Source organism: Sceloporus occidentalis, unplaced genomic scaffold, assembly GCF_023333645.1.
Source record: "Sceloporus occidentalis isolate IW3139 unplaced genomic scaffold, rSceOcc1.0.p SCAF_4, whole genome shotgun sequence".
NCBI classification, from domain to species: domain Eukaryota; kingdom Metazoa; phylum Chordata; class Lepidosauria; order Squamata; family Phrynosomatidae; genus Sceloporus; species Sceloporus occidentalis.
The window spans coordinates 157,577,545-157,599,221 of record NW_028316984.1 but is presented as its reverse complement, the minus strand read 5'-3'; the positions used below and the strand labels follow the sequence as shown (position 1 = coordinate 157,599,221).

Genomic DNA, 21,677 nt, shown 5'->3' with positions numbered 1-21,677 from the left:
AGCAGAGTCGGAGAACCCAAGGTCAGAAGGTAAATCAAATTGTTTAGTTTTAGCTGGATCATGCCCACAATTTCAAAAATGTCACAAGGAATTATGTTTGTAAAATAAATGGAGTGTTGACTCCACCTTCACATTTATTGATTCTTTATTGGGTGGGGGGGCACCATTCTTGCCCAATATATTCTCTTAAGTGTGAACTTGTCTGAACTTGCATAAATATTTTTATTCCAAGTAATAATATGACAGCAACTCTTAGGTGGGTTACAGACCGCCATTTAGGACGCACTCCGCGCGTCCTAGGGTGAGGAAGGGACATTCCCAACACGCGCGGAGCACGTCCTAAATGGCAGCGCCCATCCACATGGGCGCTGCCATTTTTACGTCTTGGATGCACAGCGTCCAGACGTGGCACACTGGAAGTGACGCCGCGAGGGCGTGCCTCACCCCTCGCGGCGCCACTTCTGGGGGCCAAAAAGGAGCGCCATTTCGGCGCTCCTTTTTCGCTGCAGCCGGAAGCCTTGCGGTCTGGCCGCTGGGGCTTCCCGCTGCAGCTAATGGCGGAGGCGTCAGACCGTCCGCTTTAGGGCGGTCTGTAACGCACCTTACTCTCTCAGTATGTGTGCTGAGGAGTATATTCTAAATCTTAAACTGTTATATAGTGTGACCCTACAGATGTCTACTTAGAAATAAGTCTCATTGGTTTCAAAGTGACTTACTTTTTACAAAATAATTAGGGACACATTCTCACACTTCAGTCTTACACAATGGAAGTAAATTCCACTAAGCTCAATAGTACTTACTGGTAGTCTGAGAAGGGAGATATATAGGATTGCACTGTCAGATTTTTCACTAAGGGTTATAGTATAAAGTATTAATATGGCATACATTTAAAAATTGAGAGCAAGATATAAATATTTCAGGAGAATCTAGAGTACTTTATACATTAATAGGCCACACTGGTAATACACTGACCCTATTAAATGTAATTTTTCAGGCCAATGGTGATTGGCATTAGATACTGACATTTGAAGAATTGCCATTATATTGATTTTGTTCTTTGCATTTTAAATGATCAGCTGGACAAAGTGACACTGGCAGAATTTAGCTGTCGTTTGGTAAAGCAATTAAGCACTTAAGAAAAAGGCTAGAATATTTGAACTATTCAGTAATCTTTAAGGGTATTATTCAGCTGTTTGCAGTTTTGCAGCTTTTCACTCAATAGGCTGATAATTTTCATTAGTAGAACAGGTTCAAGAAAAGGACCATAGAGCCTGGAGTGAACATTGCAAATTCCATTATGTCACACCCACAAAGACATTCCAGCAGGCAACAGACATTTTAATAAATAGTGTTGTATTATGAAACTTTTAGGACTTGGGCAGAACCACAATGCACAATGCAGTGTTGGAGGCCACCTGGTGGTCAAATGAATAAATTAAACTTGAATGAGAGACAAGAAAATATTGCTCAATACCCATGAATTAAAAATGTAAAAAAAAAATTAAGGATTTCTGTTCTTGTAAGTTCTATATGTCATTTTTTCTTTCTTTTTTCTCGTTGTTTATGTTTGTAATCTATGTTGTGTTTTTATATGTTATATAAAACTTAATAAAATAAAAATAATAATAACAATAATTGGAATGCATTTAGAATATTTCTCACACTACAGTCTTTAGAATATTTCTCCATGTCTTGGTCATCAGCTTTGACTTCAGATGGCGTCACTCCTCTCAATGACTGTCTCAAGGCAGTAATGGACTGGATGAGGAAAAACAAATTGAAGCTGAATCCAGACAAAATGGAGGTACTTATGGTATCGGCTCTGAACCCAGGTATCAGGATACAACCTCCAGTCCTGGAAGGGGTCACATCCCCCTCAAAGGACTGTGTTCGCAGTCTAGGGTGCTCCTAGATCCGTCGCTTCACATGACAAATCAGGTGAATGCGACGGTCAGGAGTGCCTGTTATCAGCTTCGGCTGATACACCAGCTGTGCCCTTTCCTGGAAATCAGGGACCTTGAGACCGTAGTACATGCACTGGTAACCTCACGCCTTGATTTCTGTAATGCATTCTACATGGGGCTACCCTCGTGCTTGGTCTGGAAACTTCAATTAGTTCAAAACATGGCAGCCAGATTGGTCTCTGGTACATCCAGAAGAGACCATATAACACCGATCTTAAGATCACTTAACTGGCTGCCCATTAGTTTCCGGGCCCAGAACAAGGTGTTGGTTATCACCTTTAAAGCCCTAAATGGCTTGGGTCCAACCTATTCAGGACCGTCCCCTTCCATATAATCCTCCCCACACACCTAGATCCTCAGGGAGGAATTTGCTACAGCCTTATAAAACAAGGCTGTCCATGACCTCCCAAAGGACTTTCTCAGATGTCGCACCCAGATTGTGGAATGGCCTGCCGGATGAGATCCATCATATTACTTCATTAAACAGCTTTTAAAAAGCTATAAAGACGATCTCGTCTGGCAGGCCTTTCCCGAATAGTTTCTCTGGCCATCAGAAGAACTCTAAGAACTCTGACTGCACTTTGGTCACGGTTTATAGTTTGCTGTATAAATTTTTTAAAAATTATTTTATTTTTATGTATTTTTATGTATGTTTTAATTCTTACATCATTTAATTGTATTTTAAGAGGGGATTGAGGGTTTTGGATTATATGTTTTTTCATCTTTGTAAGCCACCCCAATTGTATCTTGTAGAGAGGTGGGATATAAATATTTTTACTTATTATTATTATTATTATTATTATTATTATTATTAAAACATGCACACACACATGCACACACTCACAGACAACTGGTGCTGTTCTGTAATTAAAACAAGAAATCTGATGAGGTGTGTAAAGGATACAATACACATTTACTATTAAATTTTCTTGGGTTGTGCAATGATATTACAGGTGAGACTGATGGCTTTTTGCAAATGCTCTAGAATTTCTTGGTTTGGAAGAACTTTCCAAGCAGCAGAAAGCAAGGGGGGGAAAGCTATGAATGAGGAATCTCTTTATTTTAGTGATATCTATCTTAGTTTTCTTAAACAGCACTGGGGGGGGGGGGGGAATACTTCATCCATTTGCAATGTCAGCACGTACAGCTTTTCTTACTCTTGTATGACAAGATGTGTCTGAAAAATTTCCTCTTCTCTTTGGGTTTTAAAGATGAGATAGACTCTTCTCCTTTACAGCTGCTCACTCTAGTAACTGCTAGCCAATTCAGATGCTTCAATTAGATGGAAACACTAAAAAATAATCTCAAATCCATTCTTATACACAAGGGATGGGCAAAGAGCAGACAATGGGCCACATGGCCCCAAAACCGTATTTTTTATCTGCCTGTGCTTCCACTCCCAAAAATTATTTAACATTTGCTATAGTATGGCAATCCACTACATGCACTAGTCTCTCTGGGGAAAGAACTTAAATGCATTGTAGTCAATGGGATGGCCAACATTATAGACAATTTAGCTCCTTTTAATTCAGTATCAATTATCAATAACAGGTTAATTAAAGTTAGTTTCAGTACATTGAATATTCAGTTATATTTAAACATATATTGAACAATAATTGATTAATATGAATGGGGTTTTTATCTGTTATTAATGATTGAGAAGAATATTCATGAATTTAAAAGTATTTACTAAAGAAAATCAATGAACTAATTTTCATGCATTTTTAACATTTTTTTAAAAAAACCAATGCAGACCTTGAATACTTGTCCATTGGCATCTGGACCCATGCCATTTTCCCAACTATACATTCTGCATTGTTTTATTAAGTTGTGGGACATTAGAAGGCTGTGTGTGTGACCCAAACTAGTAATAATTGTCTGTTGTAAAGAAGTAGGCTGCTGCATGTGATGCAGATGTACATTTGCTTATGAACCCACATGTTCATTGTGATGTTCTCTAGGATTTATTAGACCAGTTGGATGGGTCTTTTGATGCCCACTGAGAAGCACATCTCTGGGATGCTGGTAGTTTCACTAAATTATTCACAACTGGATCAGCACCACTGACTTTCCTATTATGATACTCCTTGCATCATTTCCACAATAGTCCTATTCAGTGTTATGTAGACCTGTTTATATGGATGATAGCAAGGAGGTGTATATCCTAGAAAAGATCATAGACCTCATTATCTTAATATGATTAGTTTGTTTTCATAATTAAATCTCTGATATCAGATGCAAGTTTAATTATAAATAAAACATGTATCAAGGATTTCTAGATGAAATACTGTATATTTAACTTTGAAACCACCTTAGGTCCCATACAGGGAGAAAGACAGAATACAAAACAAACAAACATTCAAACAGAATGCATGCAAAGCTTTTAAGGTTTTGTTTATCATTTTTAAATCAATTTTTCTTTTTTATTAAACTTGAAACTGGCTGTTTCCATTGCCTTATAATAAGCCAATGAGTTCGGAGAGATTATTTAAATCAATTCAGAATACACATTAGTTTTGCATAGAATTATAGTCATTTTATTATTTATTTATTTTATATTTTTTATGCCTTTCATTTCTTTAGTTTATTAGTTTTAGCATATTTTTTATTAATTCTGATGTAAGCTTGTCTGAAAATATGACATGTAGCATTTCGGTTAATGAATTTCATGTTTAAAAAGGCACAGCATGATGAAAAATTTGTAATGTGTGCTTTATGCCTATGCTTTCATGCTTTGAATCTTTTCTTTCCTGATCATATGTTCATCATATATTGGTCAGGGAGTTGGTGTCTCTGCTGGTGCATTTCTCAGTATTTACATGGCAGGATTAAGAGCTCTGTTTTGTATTAGGTATCTGCAGGTACTTTACACATGTTTAGGGTTAAAGATCACTCCCTTGTCTTGGACAATGAGTTAGAGTGCATCTCTCCTTCACTATCACCAAAATGGCCTGGTTCAATAAAAGTTATCACAATTTCTAGTTTGTTTTTCTGTGAAAATGAAATATCTTTGAAAACAGATGTGATGAATTACTTTACAGTGGTTTTTCTTCTTCACTGTTGAAAATGACATGTTGTGGAGAGGGTCAAACAAATTCATCCCATTACTCATGAAGGTATTTTGGAGATTTTCAGCAGTTAACCCCTCTTCTTCTTTGCTAGCCATCTTAAGCAGCTCATAGATAAAAGCATATTCCCTCTTCTATGCCAACACAAGTGCTCTTTAAAATTGGGCTGCGTAATTCCAGTGATTCCCACTGAAACTGATGGTTTTGAGCCTCTATTGCAAGAGTGAAATAGCAGTTTCAGCAGTGGGATCACTAGAGATTTGGTGAAATCTTCATCTCCCTCATAATCCAGTAATGTCAGTGGCGTGGAAATGCTAACAGCAGTGTTAATTTGTCTGGACACAGTAACAGCAATGAATTTTACTCCACCTCTGGAGATGTATGTGCAGAAGAAAGATAAAGCAGTTTGACACCACTTTAACTGTCATGACTCCATTCTATGGAATCCTGGGATTTGTTATTTGGTGAGGCATTCAGTTTGGTGTGCCAGAGAGTTCTGGTGCTTCAACATACTACAAATCCCAGAAATCTATAGAACAAAGTCATGCCAGTTAAAGTAGTGTCAAACTGCTTTATTTTTACAGTGTGGATACATGCCTAGCTTATCAGATGGGCCACAAAGAAAAGCTTACAGTTTAAAGGCCACAAGAGGAATAGCCGAGGATCATGTTTGCAGTGTTATAGTTGTGTGCCCTCAAATTGTTTCTGACTTATGGTGACCTTAATGCAAACCTATCACAGGATTTTTGAGGGCTGAGAGTGTGTGACTTGCCCAAGGTCACCCTGTGGCTTTTCATGGCTGAGTAGAAGATATGCTCCAGCACTGAAATCACTACACCACGATGGTGCTGGTCATCCTATAAATTGCTACCTCTGCTTTAAAATATAGGTCAAACCAAAATGAACTAGATCACAGATCTATATGGGCCAGCATCCTGATAGTTTGCTTGTCTCAAGGATTTGTATCTGTTCTTTTTAATAGATTGCACTGGATGGAGCTATGACATTCTCAAGCTGGTTTACATCTCCTGCACTCCCCTCCCTAGGCACCACCTTTGGAAAGCCACTGCCAGAATGTATGAGGAATGTAATACTTTTTAAAATAAGTGTGTGTCAGGAATGCAAAGTGTCTAATGTGGCCAAAGAAAAAGAAGCATAGGTTAACAATAACTTCAATAAAATTGCTTAAAATGTTTTGTACCATTATTTGAAAGAGACATGAAGGATATCTAGGTCTGTATCAGAGAAATGTGCTTTTTAGCTTGCAACACACCCCTTTCAATCAGCATTAGAGACTGAAGTCATATTTTTTTAAAAAGCTGAAGGCTGCAATTTTTGCCATTTAGGCTAAAAGTTTATTAGCAAACCGTAATGACTATCCTGATTGCAATTAAAAAGGCTCCCAAATGGGTCAACATGCTTAAGTGTGATCTGCAATCATTTAGATTTTAACATGATGGTTATTACTTATTACCAGGATGCACAATGAGATATTGATTACTTTTAACCTTTAGATCTAAGGATTCAAGAAAGGTCAAGGCAGTAGAGTAGTCTACCTTTCCTGTCTAGTAAACTTATGGCCTTTAACAGAATTCTAATGATTCTAGTTGGCAAGGCAAATCTGAAATTGGTTTATTCTCTTGGCAGACAGAAATTATGACATATTTTGGAAAGTCTGCATGGATAGCATATTTTCTGCTGCAAGCTAGATTCTCAAAGTTGCTGAGAGCAAACAGAGGCCATCTGATTACTTTAATTTTGTTAATGTTAATAATTATAAGGGCAGAGAGTGACAAACTCTTAATGCAAAGAGTAAAACGAATGGCTCCTTTTGTGGTGGCATTATTTTTGTTATTATTGTTATTGATTCTATTTATATCCCACCTTTCCGTCATAATTAGAAATTGAGTTGCTTTACAATTAATTAAATATATTATAGTTAAAACACATGGGCCAACATTTAAATAGAATTAAACAATCAATAACTTTAAAATCACTTTAAACTTACACCGGTCCCACCATATCCATGGATTCTGCATCCACCAATTTAACCATACATGGCTTGAAAATCCAATAGGCAAACCTTGATTTTGCCATTTTATATAAGGGACACCATTTTACTACTCTATTGTATATAATGGGACTTGGGCATCGACAGATTTTGGTTGTCACAGGAGGCAGGGTTCTGGAAACAAAATCCAATGGGGACCAAAGGCCCACTACATAATTAAAATAACAAAAGCAGTAGAATTAAAAATGTACAGCACCCTGTCACAAGCCACTGTGGTGTTCTCATATGAATGTTGGACTAGGACTCTGGGAGACCACAGAAAGCTACCTGGTGACCCTGAGCAAGTCAAACACTTTCAGCCTTAGAGGAAGGCAATGACAAACCTCCTCTGAATAAATCTTGCCAAGAAAATCCCATGAAGGGGTTCACTTTAGGGCCACCATAAGTCAAAAACAACTTGAAGGTGCATAGCAGCAGCAACACTCTATTAAAAGGCCCTTCTTAGAAAACGTTTGTTCTCAAAAGCCTATCGGAATAAAAAAGAGTATTTGCCTATGGAAGGACTCTGAGAGAGGGGCAATTCTAGCCTAGCTATGATGGGATTTTCAGAGCCTGGGGCAGCCACCAAGAAGATCCTATCTCGTGTCCCTGCTAGGTGTACCCATGAAAGTGGTGGGACTGAAAGAAGGGTCTCTCTTGATGATCTCAGGGCCTGGACAGGTTCATATGTTAGCCAGAAAGCATGGATCTAAACTGTATAGATTAATAGTACATACCAGTACTTTTCTCTGGAAAATTACCAGTAGCCAGTAAAATTATAGCAGCAAGGTTATGAACTTTATCACACAGGCCCTGGGATGGGGCTATTGCGTTCTAAAAGGGAACACGATGGGGACAGGAGGCGGCATAGAACGTATCTTACCACACAGGGAGAACGCTGACGATGCCGCTAGACATTCCCATCATGTTCCGGATGTGTCCCAGAGGGGGTGATTTTCAGGAATGTTTGTGATAAAGTTCTGTGTCTGAATGTATCTAGTACCTACTGCACACACAGACACTGGGCTAAATTCAATTATCACTCTCAAAAATTAGACCAGTAGCAAGAAGAACTGTTGTCGCAAGGATATGGCTAAATGTTTATAGTTTCTGCTGCACATACAGATCCTGAGCTAAATTCATTCATCGGTCCCAATGAAAGCAGATCTGTTGGGATATATATAAATGCTGATTTACCAAGTTTCTGTTGATTCAATGGGTTTACTCTGTATCATTATTATTATTATTATTAGTTGCATTATTGTATTACTTATACCCCATCTTTTCCCCAATGGATTGACAATTGGATTTGCTCTGCTATTTAACACACATACACCTGTGTGCACATACATGCCCATTTACACAACTAAGGAAATGAAGCAAGACTTCAGAGTACAATATTATGGATATACACTAGATTCTTCAGCTTCATAGTTTCTGAATTTTAACATATTTTATCCAGCCACAAAATGATAAAATTAGGACTACTTGTGCATTGGTACCAACAGAGATATAGTTCATGTTGACCCTTTGCTCCCATTTATAACAAAATAATCAAATTGTAGAACAAATGATATAGAGAGGACATTAGCTGAGCCCCTGCATTTCAACTTTTCTTCACTTTGCCAACATTTGGAGTGGCTTCTTGCATTCATATCCCCAAACAGAACAGAACCCAAACTTCACGTTCAGAAGAATTATGGGCAAGAGAAACATATAACTGTTTTGTTACATTAATTTGCAGAACACTTGGCATTATCACTGCCAAGTAGTCAAATTGTTCCAGGTTGTTCCGGAAGGTTGTTATTAATAGCATGTTTTCTGGGGAAAGTTCTGTCTACTTTTGGAACTGCATTTCTGTTGCCAAGGAAACTCCTTTAAGCACAGCATTCTAGGAGCACACTGCTGCTTTTGTTTGCCAGTATCCTATTCATATCATCTAAGTAAGCACTTTACACACACTTCAGTCTGCAGTTTCGAACACTGAAGTATTATAGCTTATGTCCCCCTCCCTTCAAATATATTTTGCTTTCTCTCCCGCCTTTCTTAGGTTCTCCTTTAAAAACAAAAAAGTAACATTAAACAGAGAACTATTCCTCTCCACATGCACATTTTCATTAATTTGAATTATAGCTTCATAGCTTACAACGCTAGTCTTTAAGTGTTAATTATCTTTTCACTCCAAAATTAATGTAGTCATTTCCTACTGACTCCAGCCTACACTGTTATTGGAGTGCAGAGCAAAACATGTCATTGAATTCCGAGCCAGAATTGTTGTTGTGATTAATCCTGGTCACATGGACCATCCCTGCCAAAAGGAGATCACTGAAGAAAGGTGACAAAGACAGTGATTTCCTGTCAGCAAAGAGTACGACAGGGCTGTCTAGAAGGGATGCAAATGAGGGAAACTTTTACCATGGTTTGTTTGATCCACTCCAGGCCACAGCACTGCACAGAACCAGGGAGAAAAAGCACATGGAGCAGCAGCACACCCAGAGGAGAAAGTGAATTGCATGTTTGGAAGTAAGACTAATAACTGATCATAGAACCATAGAATCATAGAGTTGGAAAAGACCACAGGGGCCATCCAGTCCAACCCCCTGCCATGCAGGAAATCCAGATCAAAGCATCCCCGACAGATGGCCATCCAGCCTCCATTTGAAGACCTCCAAGGAGGGAGACTCCACTACACTCTGAGGGAGTGTGTTCCACTGTCGAACAGCCCTTACTGTCAGGAAGTTCCTCCTAATGTTCAGGTGGAATCTCTTTTCCTGCAGCTTGCATCCATTGCTCCGGATCCTAGTCTCTGGAGCAGCAGAAAACAAGCTTGCTCCCTCCTCAATATGACATCCCTTCAAATATTTAAACAGGGCTATCATATCACCTCCTAACCTTCTTTTCTCCAGGCTAAACATACCCAGCTCCCTAAGTCATTCCTCATAGGGCATGGTTTCCAGACCCTTCACCATTTTAGTCACCCTCCTTTGGACACACTCCAGTTTTTCAACATCCTTTTTGAATTGTCGTGCCCAGAACTGGATGCAATATTCCAGGTGGGGCCAGAGCAGAGCAGAATATAGTGGCACTATTACTTCCCTTGATCTAGACACTATACTTCTATTGATGCAGCCTAAAATCACATTGGCCTTGTTAGCTGCCGCATCACACTGTTGACTCATGTTCAACTTGTGGTCTACTTGGACTCCTAGATCCCTTTCACATGTTGTCTCCTTAATCCAGCACTTCACCAGAACCTTCAAATTCTTTCACCACTCAGCAGTCACTTGAGCTCTGTCCTCCATCTACCCTCCATTATTTACACCTGACTGAAACCTATTCTTTGTTTAAGTGATTGAACTTGCAGCAGCCTTGCAAATAAAAAACATGGGGCTGATTCCTTTTGCCAGATGTAAACTAGATAGAGCAGAACTTGAAAGGTTACTTTTTGTACTATAACTGCCATGATCCTGGAGCAAGAAGATTTATAGGGACCCAGGAAGTCTTTTAAGGGAGAGTTGTGGAGGCTCAAAACATGGAGAATATCACAGCTTTTCAAAAACAATTTTGATAAAGATTAGAAAAGCAATACAAAAAAGCCCACAAACCACTACTCAAACATTTAAAACACAATAGCACCAAAATAAAAACACCACAGAACAAGAATCAATACCACATTAATTTAAAACCCAGACATTAATACATGTAAAAGTTCTAATAATTTAATGTCAGTGTAATCCAAAACAGTTGCACCACTCAGTTCACAAAACTCACGTGAGAACTGTATATTATCCTTAATACTGTACCCAATATGTCTCTCAATACCAGTTCCTGGGATACATAACTGGGAACATGTTTGGAAGGAAGTGTTCCATTCATGTTTGGCTACTACACTAAATGGGCTTGATCTGCAGAGATCTTAGGTTTTTGTCTGTTTTTATCCAACTTTCCTTAAGAAGCATTCATATGTTAGATAAATATTTTAATGCAATTTACTCAAGTAAACATCTAATCTTCTATTGGACAGTTTTCCTGTTGCTAAATCAACATGTTTCCGTATAAATCATTATGACAGTACCGGTATTTCTTGCACCCACCATGGCACACATCCTTGTTGAAGATTTAATCAGGGCACATTTTATGCAATATGTATTTCAAGCACCTTAAATGCTTGTATAATCAACCCTCCAAATGTCAAAGGAGATGCCAACATTTTTATATTTGTAAAGAAATGTTTGGTTAATTTTACTCCCTCCATGCTAACAATTTTAACAATCATATCTTATTCAATTTAATGGGGTTTTAATCTAGTGCACAATTAATCTTGTGGGGGAAATGTAAGGAATTATCATTAACTTTCTCTGTGTAGCACATTCATTTCTAATCTCCACAGCTCCAATAAACCCTGATTTGCTTAATTTTTGAACACTCCAGGCAGAAATCTTGCATCAATACAGAGGTTTCTATTAAAGGATTAATCAGAGGAGTTTAGACACTTGGGCCAGATCCTATAAATCCTATATATGCTCTTTTATCACAGGATCTTTAGAGAATGGTTGCATGTTCAGGAACAGATATTACACTGTAAGAATATGATGTCACTTTTACATTTATCTATGCATTACATTGAACCAGACAAAAGATTTAGGTATTCTTCTTAAAATATATTATAATGACAAAAAGATAACTTAGGCAACAGATGATGAGTTTGAGGTAGGAATGTAATTCTTTGCCATTTTTCCCCCTCAAAGGAAGCAAAGTGTAATTTTAGCAATTTTCTTCCTCCTGAGAACCAGTGTTTGAAAACTGTATGGTTTCTCAAAGACTCATCATAGTTCAGGATTTATTCTTTGCAGAAGTCACACATGGGTTTTATGTTTGTTTGTCGGTTTGTTTGTTTTTTGCACAACAACCAGTATTTTCTGTCCAAGAAACAGCAGTTTCTGTACAGAAAATACATTTTTTGTGTGTGCAGAAAGATTATGTCCCACAGGGGGGGGGGGAATGCTGTTTTCTGTGCAGACAAGGTTGTGCTTGGTCACTTATTCTGCACAAAATGTGCACATGGCGTTTCTGTACAGAAAATGCTGTTTTCTGTGGAAACACACACACACGCCATATGAATCCTGCAAAAGGTAAGTCTTAAACTGTAAAGAGTAATGTCTGCCCAGGATTCTCCTCTTCTTGGTTTCCTGTCATTCCAGAAAAAAACAATTTCAACAATTTTGTGACTTTTTTTTAATATACTTTCCATCCTCAGCCTAAGGCTGAACACAGACATGAAAAATTAAGATCACAGCCAAGTTCTGTCATACTAGTCTTATAGTATTAATGGCTGTCTGTAGTACACCAGAGAACGGAGTGATGGCATTCTTGCTCCTCGATCTTCTTGCCTCTCAATTCCTACAAATGCTGATCACTACCACCTCTGTCTGGAAAACAAAGTTGCTTGCAGGTATTTTATTTATATCAACAAACATGCACTTATTTTGAAATGTTGGTTTCAATATTGGGCTGGGCAATTGTCTCAAGCAACAGTTTCATGTAGTTTCCTAGCCTAAGACAGAGGAAACGATAGCAGTATGGACCAGGTAGCCCAGTAAGAAGGGACATTCAAAATTACGTTGGAATTTGATATGCCAGTATGTTAGATGCAGAATAAATAACAAAAGATAGCAGGCAGAATAATAACAACCCTGTGAAATACATTTTTTATACTATGTTAACCTTCAGCCTGATGTGGCATAAACTAAAGTTTCAAAAATAAAATAATTGCTGGTTTGTTTGTTTAAATAAAATTGTATTCTAATGCCCTCTGGAGGCAGAAGAAGGTGAATTCTTTTTAGATTCAAGATTAAATTAAAGACAGACTCAACAGTGAACAGAAACTACAACTGAGTTATATGTCAGTATTAAAAAGGCAGGCTGTCATCATCTGTCAGTATAATACTGAAGCCAGAAAGATTGGCTTTACTTGGCATAGAACATGAGAAAGACATCACTGAGAATATATACAACTGTTAATATACAAAGAAGTTTCTCATACCTAGTTCTGATATGTCTATACAGTTATTATGCTTTTAATGTATGCTTTTCCTTTGCAATGTGCTTGTTTTATTATAGCTCTTTCCCATTTATAGTCTCCTTAGAGGCAAAGATTACTGGAGGAAATAGTGGTAACACAGCAGGTAACCTGGCAGAGAAGGTTTGCTGAGCTGGCTCAGTGGTGCAATTACATATCAATTCAATAACTGGGAGGAAGATACTGTAGATTTAAGAAACCTACTACAAGAAAAGAGAAAATGCAATGGACTTGTTGTTGTAGTGCTGCGTGATAAATTAAAGAGTGTGAGAACAGTGAAGCCTATCCTTAAGATACCCATCCTACGATTCTGCATCAGGATCACTAATTTATTAGTTACTGAAAGCTCTGAGGGGTTAGATTGGAAACATAATATGTAAATTTTGACACATAATAGATACACTAAAACTCAAATTCTGCACTCAAATGAGCCCTCGTGTGGTGGCAATCAGTATCTACCACATTACCAGTCAGTTTTCCAAATGAATCCTCTTCCAATTGTGACACCTGGGCATCACATGGGGATGCCTTGGCAAGAGGTATGCACCATGTGAAGCTGACAAAATAAAATAAACTTTAGATGAATTTGCCACATCAAAAAGTAATGTGTGAGCATTTATTAACACATGTATCATATATTCCCGGGAGCATAACCAAACCTATTTAAAGGCTGATCTTAGGGGCCATTCACATTACCATTTACACTGGTTCTGAAATCGATTCTTCCATGTGAAGTTCATATTGGGCCTGATTCTGTCACAATCCATGTCGAGGCTTGCACAAGGAAATGCCCCCTATCCCAGTGTATCCAAAATCGGGCTAAAATCCATCTTTTCTGAAAAGATCCGGGTTCTGCGAAATATGAACTTGCCCTCGATCATGATCGGGGCAAATTTAGGGAGGGATTAAGGGCAGAGGGTGGGTAGAGGGCAGAGCATTCCCTCCCCTCATCGGAGGGGAGGGGGAGAAGGAAAGAGCCGAAGGAAAAAGGGGAATCTGGATGCAAAGGGTGACAGGAGGCAAAGGGGGAAATCAGGGTGACGAGGGCTGCAAAGGGCTGCAAAGGGCTGGCGGGGGGGGGGGGGAGATGGAGAAAGTGATGGAGGAGGAGGAGGAGGAGGAGGAGGAGGAGGAGGAAGGGGCCGTGGGAAGAAGGGAGCCATGGAGGGCATCCTATAATGGAGCAGGAGGAGGAGGATGAAGGAGCCAGGGCAGCTCAGAGGGAGGGGAGGGTCGGAAGGAAGGAGGAGGAGGAGGAGGAGGAGGAGGAGGAGGAGGAGGATTGCCCAGGGAAATAGGGCTGCGGGGCCAAGCTGGGGGATGTAGGGAAATGGATGCAACAGAAGCAGCCTCTTTTGACAATTTATGCGCATGATTTTTGGGTGCTTGCTTGTGCTACTTTAATTTCATCTTGCTCATGGATTATTATTATTATTATTATTATTATTATTATTATTATTATTAGAGGATGCTCCAGTCAGAATGCCTGCGCTGCATTTCCCTTTTATTCCCAATTGATTCCATGGGTCAGTTGGAACTGACAGGTCACTCTCTCTCAGCCTCAGTGGAAGGCAAGGGCAAAATGTAAGCAGGAGGAAAAGGGTCAGTTCAGTTCAGGCCAAAGGCAGGGCATGAACGGAGCTCCCATCAGGCACTTTCCTCCCTTTTTTATTTTTTAAAATTAATTTTGACAAAATGTGTGTATGTTTTGTTTTGTTTTTTCTTTTTAATTATTTTTGGCTGTCTGTGCTTATGTTCTTGGCAAGATATAGATATATAGATATATAGATAGATGGTGAGCAGGAGCAAGGGTCAATTCAGGGCAGGTGGGGGGGCAGAGCAAGACAAGCCTCCCCTATCCATCAGGGACTGTGATGTCCTGCCAGGACTGTTTAAATTTCCCCCTGCATTTTCCTTTGTGTTGGTTCAGGCCATAGATTATTTTAGTGTAGAAAAGTTCTTTGTATTAGTTTATGGGAGGAGCTGTAGGTTTCCCCTGCATCATTTCTAGGTTTGGTTTGCCCTTTCCCAGCAGGCTGTGCTGTAGCTAGAGGTTTTTAGTTGGAGCAGTTTCTCTGAGAGCTAGCAGAGAGCTGTCTTTTGGTGGCAAGCAGGCCCAGACAGCCGGAAAGGGCATTTCTTACACCACTTAGCCAAATCAGTTACCATTAGCATAGAAAATAGAAGAATTTAGGAGCTGAAAGACCCTGCACCAGCTCCATTGAGTAAGGAGAACAAACTACATCGGACCCAGAGAGATGTCGTCTGGAAGAAAGCTAAACTGTAAAGTATCTTTGGTTTAGAGCTGGGGAGGAGAAGACCTTTTATTTTTGTCCTTTAAATCAAATTTCCCCCCTTTTTTGAACTTTACATCTAGTTTCAGATCCTTTTGGGTATCACGGTTTGTTCTCACCAGGGTACTGGCGTTGCACACCCAAACCTGCCACCACCTTTAGTTGGGTGTGTCTTCATAGTGTAAGAATTCCTGGCGGCCATTGCCGCTTCCGGCCTGTCAAAGAGAGTCCAAGTGCAAGGCCCTGCATTGAAGCAAGATCCCAAGATTTGCATAGAAGGAGAAGAAGACTCTGTGGTTATAAAAGGGGAAAAGGTTGGCGGCCATTTTGGAGCCATTTCTTCTTGCAGAGTCCAGAGCACAAGGTTGGCGGCCATTTTGGAGCCATTTCTTCTTGCAGAGTCCAGAGCACATGGTTGGCGGCCATTTTGGAGCCATTTCTTCTTGCAGAGTCCTGAGCACATGGTCGGAGGCCATTTTAGTTCTACTTCTTCTTGCAGAGTTCTGAGCACATTATCAGCAGCCATTTTAGAGAGAACTTTTTCCATTCAAGTATATGGATAGAGTTTTATGAAGAGATTAATGTGTGTTTTATGTTTGTTCACGTTGCAAGCCTGAAGAAAGGAGCTAGAAGACTCTTTAACCGACTCCAGGTCTGGCTGTGTTGAAGTAGCATAAGAGTGGTGACAGTAGGAATGCGGAGCAGTAGCAGGCTGTAAGTAAAATCAGCACTACACCGTTTGTCCTCTTCATCCTTGCTGAGTTGTTGCGTTGGCAACTAGGACCAGCCAGAATGGATAGGCTTTCTGAAGAACTAGCACATGGACACACACACGACACTCGTTCTCTTAGGGACAGACACCCGACTGAAAAGGCCTTAGAACTGCTGTTAAAAGAGGAAAGACACTTAAGCGTGAAAGAACTGAAAGCTTGGAAGAGTTTGCAACATGCCATGTCCTTGCTGTCAGCAGTCTGCGACTCAGAAGACATGCAAAGAAGAGAGCTTGCCCAGCAATCCAGTTTCCTAAAGTGGAAAGAAGTGGTGAATAAAAGGATCCAAACACTTCAAACCATGAACAATCCCGATGCAGAATCCAGACTAAAACAGTTCCTGGAAGAAGTCGCGGACAAAGAAAAAGAATATAGTGCAGTTTTGGACACAGTCAAGTTCCGGCTGCAGAGCTTAGAGCTTAATAATGAGAGTGAAAGGTCCCCTGCCGGCAGTGCTAAGTCCAGCAGAGGAATATACCCAGGGAAGCCTCAAAGTACAAAGAGCTCAAAAACCTGTCACACCAGCAGGTCTTCTTCCCACAGGCATAGTTCCCGCTCCAGTAAAAGTGGTAGTGGCAGTTCTTCCTCCCATGCTAGCTGGAGTTCGTCTATGGTAGCCCAACAATTCAAAGTGGAAAGGATGAAATTAAAGGCTAAAATATTGCATGCCGAAGCAGAGGCAGCAATGGCCAGTAAAGAACTGACCCTTTTTCATCAAGAGGTTGATTTAGAAGAGCAAGAAGCTGCCCTCAAAGCAGAACAGGAAAGGCAAAAACTTGCTATTCAAAATGAAAAGAAACTTCTTCTCAAGGCTAAGGAGGCTTCAAAACTGTCCATAAAGGCCAGGATTTTAGCCAAGAGCTTCCAGGATGATCTCAGTGAAGAAAATGTGAGGTTGCTTCCTACACAGGAGCCTAGAGACAGGATATCTACCTTGTTCCTTGTGGATGAGAGCTCCCCACAAGACCCTGTGGTCAAGTCACCTCCTAACTTAGATGCTAGCAAGACACAATTGCTTGCCGCTCCATGGCCTCAGCCTACAGAAAATTCTGTCTACAAAGAAAAGATCATCCATCGTGACTGTCTACCTATAAATATGGCACTCAATGAACCCTTTGGAGACCAGAAGCCCATGGCGGGGAGCCAAATTCCCAGCCATGCTAGTGTGGCCTTTCAGCAAGCCCCGGCTGCTGAAGCCCCCAAGACTTACAGGCCTAGAGAATCTACGGACTTGCCTGCCAGTCAAGCTGATTTGCCAACTAAAGGGAGTCCACACTTCTTCCAGCCTGCAGAGATGATTCCCACCTTCATGGAGTCTTGTTCACCATTCATGCTTAAAACTCCCAGGAAGGACCTTAGAGACAAGGGAGTCCAGAAATTCTCAGACCTTCCTGAAGACTTTATCTTATGGAAGGTAATTTTTCAGAGAGCCATTAGAGATTTGAAACTGCAAGCAGATGAGGAGCTCACCTTACTCATGGCATGGTTGGGCCCCAACTCATCCCTTCAGGTCCAGAGAATCTACGCGGCCTACGTGTCAGATCCAGTTAAGGCGTTGCAGACAGCGTGGAATAGATTAGAAGAGCGATATGGTGCATCAACAGAAATAGAAGCATCGTTACTAAATCGGCTTTATAAGTTCCCAATCCTCAAGTCAAAGGACTACCGTCAACTTTGGGACTTAAGTGATCTTTTAGTTGAACTTCAGTCTGCGAAATGTAATCCAGAGTTACCTGGTCTAGCCTGTTTAGATCAATACATCACACAGCGACAGGTGCTCCAAAAACTACCCTTTCAGCTCCAGGAGAGGTGGGGAAGAGAGGTGTTTTCTTATAAGGAACTCAACATGCAATGCTACCCACCCTTCAGTTACCTTGTGAACTTTGTGACAAGAGCTGCAAAGGAAAGGAATGACCCGCAGACTGGGTTCCCAACCCTTTACCAAAACATGCGCTCAGAGAAGACTGTAAAGGAAGACAAAATTCCTATCAAGGAAATGGGGAAGGCCACAGTTGTAGTTAAATCCACTGAGGTCACTCAGTTTAAGTCGAATAAAACACAAGAGACTAAAGAAATTCCATGTCCCATTCATAATAAACCACATAGCCTTGCAGATTGTAAAGAGTTCTCAAAAAGGCCTTACAACGAAAGGCTGGAGATAGCAGCTAAAGCAAAAGTCTGCTTTCGATGCTGTGGTTCAAAGGTTCACTTTGCTAGAAACTGCAAAATAGAAGTAAAATGTGCTGAATGCGGTAGCCCGCGTCATTGCTCAGCAATGCACCATTTCAAATCACCTTCAGTGTCACCTAAACTTAAGAAGAAATCAGAGGGTCCTAAAAGTGAGGCTTCAGAAAAGGCAGCTAAACCTACTTCAGAAGCAGAGTCAGTTGTGGCATGTACAAAGCTATGCCAGGACTCAACGCAGATTAGGATATGCCATCCGATTTGTCTAGCTGAAGTTTTCCCAGAAGACAAACCTCACTTTAGAAAAAGACTTTATATTGCCCTAGACTCACAGAGTGACGCATCCTTGGCCACACCAGAGTTCTTCAGTACCTTTGCGGTCAAAGCCAAGATTCTTGAATATACCATATCTACCTGCACTGGACAGCAACAAATGCAGGGTAGAGTGGCAACGGAGTTCATGATTTCGCCTTGCAATGGCAAAAGGTACATTAAACTGCCTCCTTTAATAGAGTGCTCTTCTATCCCTAGGAACAAGAACCAAATAGCAACCAAGGCTGTAGCTGAAAGCCATGCACACCTAAAAGCTATAGCAAAAGAAATTCCTGCATTGGACAAAGATGCTGAAATTTCCCTACTGATAGGCTCAGATTGCCCAGAGCTGTTCCAGGTCTTGAAACAAGTAAGTGGACCTCCAGGTGCACCAATAGCACAAAAACTGCCACTTGGATGGACAGTTATTGGACCTGTGTGCGTCCATAGCAAGAGCCCGCCAGCAGCGTTAAATCTTACAGGAAATAGCCAATTTCCAAATTCACGACCCACACAACTACAAAGTTGCTTAAGCCACATTAAGGTGTGTTGCCTTGGTATTATCCCAGACTACGGCTCCATTTTTGAAACTTCAGCAAGAGATGAAGACATAGCCTTTTCCCGTGAGGAAAGAAAGTTCCTGGACATAATGAATTTAGAGACAGTCCAAGATAGTGAAGGGAGCTGGATGGCACCTCTTCCCTTTAGAGAAGACCGACCAATTTTGCCTAACAACCGTCATCTTGCGGAAAAAAGGCTTTTTGCTTTGAGAAATAGAATGCTCAAAGATCCCACTTTGAAGGAACAAATTGTACAGTTCATTGAAGATCTGTTTACAAGCAACTATGCTGAAAGAGTTCCTTTGTGCAGTAAACCCCAAGAGCATTGGTTCTTGCCATACCATAAGGTAACTCACCCACAAAAGCCAGAAAAGGTGAGAATAGTTTTCGACTCAAGTGCAAAGGTACAAAACATCTCACTTAATGATGTTCTTCTTAAAGGACCAGACTTGCTTAACAGTTTACTAGGAGCACTTCTAAAGTTTAGAGAAAGGAAAATAGCTGTGACAGCAGACATACACAAAATGTTCTATGCTTTCTTGGTTAAGCCAGAACATCGCCGCTTCCTAAAGTTCCTGTGGTTCCAGAACCCGGAAACCTTGGAAGATATCACTGAGTTCCGTATGAGAGTACATGTTTTCGGGAATACTCCCAGCCCAGCGGTAGCCAATTACTGTCTAAAAAAGACTGCAGAGACATATAAAGATCAGTGTAGTATAGAGGCTTATCGTGCAATCAACACGAACTTTTATGTAGATGACTTACTGATTTCCTTCGACTCAGCACAAGAAGCCAGCCGAATTGTTAAAGAGGTACAGTCTGTGCTAAGCTTGGCTAAGATAAAGCTTCATAAAGTAGTCTCTAATAGCAGAGAAGTTTTAGAGACTTTTCCTAAAGAAGAGCTTGTCGAAAAGGATGTCACAACAATCTTTGAAGACAAGCGTACACAGAGTAGCCTTGGTATTCTGTGGAATGTCTTCACTGATAGACTCTCAATCAGAGTTCCCAAACTTGAACTTCAGACTACAAAGAGAAAAGTACTCTCTTCGATCAATAGTGTTTATGACCCCTTGGGTATTGTAGCACCAGTGCTTATAGTGGCCAGAAACATCTTTAGAGAGATAATAAATCAAGTTAAAGACTGGGATGAAAATCTTCCCCCAGCCCTGGATTTAGCATGGAAGGCCTGGGCGTCTCAGATCAAAAACATTGAATACCTTACTGTGCCCAGACAGTATCTTCCTGTAGAGCCTGGACCAAATACCGTTTATGAGCTACACATTTTTTGTGATGCCTCTGAAATAGCAATTGCCGCAGTAGCATATTTGAGAGCAAAGAATAAAATTCTTTCTTGTACTCAACAAAGTCAATGGAAATATGTTCCTTCTGAATTAAATCCAGCTGATATTGCTACAAGAGGAGCTTCAGCCCAAAAGGTGCAGTCTTCCACTTGGCTGACCGGTCCAAAGTTCCTGATGGAGTTAGATGTTCCTGATCACAACAATGGCGAAAACCAAGAAATAAACTTCAGACTGGAAACCAAAAAGAGTGTGATGCACCCACGATCATCCTTGAGCAATTGGTCTGCAAGGTTTTCCTGGTCATCAGAAAAATCCTCCACAAATGGCCTAACAATGTCCTTGGAGAATGGTGTTCCATTTCCACGCAACTGTGCGCACTCTAAAGCTGGAGAGTTGGCCCATTCCTTAGTCAATGATGACATAGAAAAGAAAGCGCATGTGAATAAGGATGGCAGCTTGTCTGTTGAGATGAAAGTCCGCTTCTGCCTGCTCAATGATGAGACTCTCCAGTGGTCTACGCAGATCAAGAAGTCCAGCCTGATGAATAAAATACCCTGTGTAGGGCTAAGCATCAGCCATGACAATGGATTGAAATCAACAGAAAACCCAGAGGTTAGCTCAAAGCTGGATGACTCTTTCTATCCCTGTGTCGCTGACTCTTATATGTCCAGTCTTCATGAGTCTGAGAATGATGAGGCTCGTTGCAACAAATGGGGCAAGTTGTGCAAAGACTATGATATTTGGAAGAATCTCATGCACACTTCTCAGAAAGAAGAGCAGGGAATAAAGAGCACATGGTACACCCTTTCTTCATGCTTGAGCACTTCATCTCACCGGAGAATCATCCGCAAAAAGGTAGCCTCCGTTGACAGCATCCATACCTCATCCAGTGAAGAGGAAACCACTGTGGAGGGAGGAGGAGATGAAGGCAAAGGTAGCCGACCTGGGAGCAGCAAATCAAAATCATCTCAACTATCAGCAGATAGACATGTCGCTCTTTTGGTAATTAGACACTACCCTGAAAGGCCACCGTAAGAACTATAAGCAAAGACAAAGTGGTCAAGTATCGAAGACCCTTTGACAGACTTTACCTTG

General features: G+C 40.5%; 2 protein-coding genes across 8 annotated transcripts in view; one reads left to right on the top strand and one right to left on the bottom strand.

Annotated features, from left to right (window-relative positions):
• The window catches only part of AKAP6 (A-kinase anchoring protein 6), a 330,076-nt gene that overhangs the window by 89,795 nt on the left and 218,604 nt on the right, over nt 1-21,677 (bottom strand). The gene's annotated exons all lie outside the window — the stretch shown is intronic.
• On the top strand, nt 16,176-21,617 carry LOC149314897 (uncharacterized). Its single transcript, XM_089521457.1, has one exon. The coding sequence runs from the start codon at nt 16,248-16,250 to the stop codon at nt 21,615-21,617; it is 5,370 nt and encodes a 1,789-aa protein (XP_089377583.1). The 5' UTR covers nt 16,176-16,247.

What these genes read in the sequence shown, in the direction of transcription:
- LOC149314897 (XM_089521457.1), top strand. Translation starts at nt 16,248, where the DNA reads ATGGATAGGCTTTCTGAAGAACTAGCACATGGACACACACACGACACT.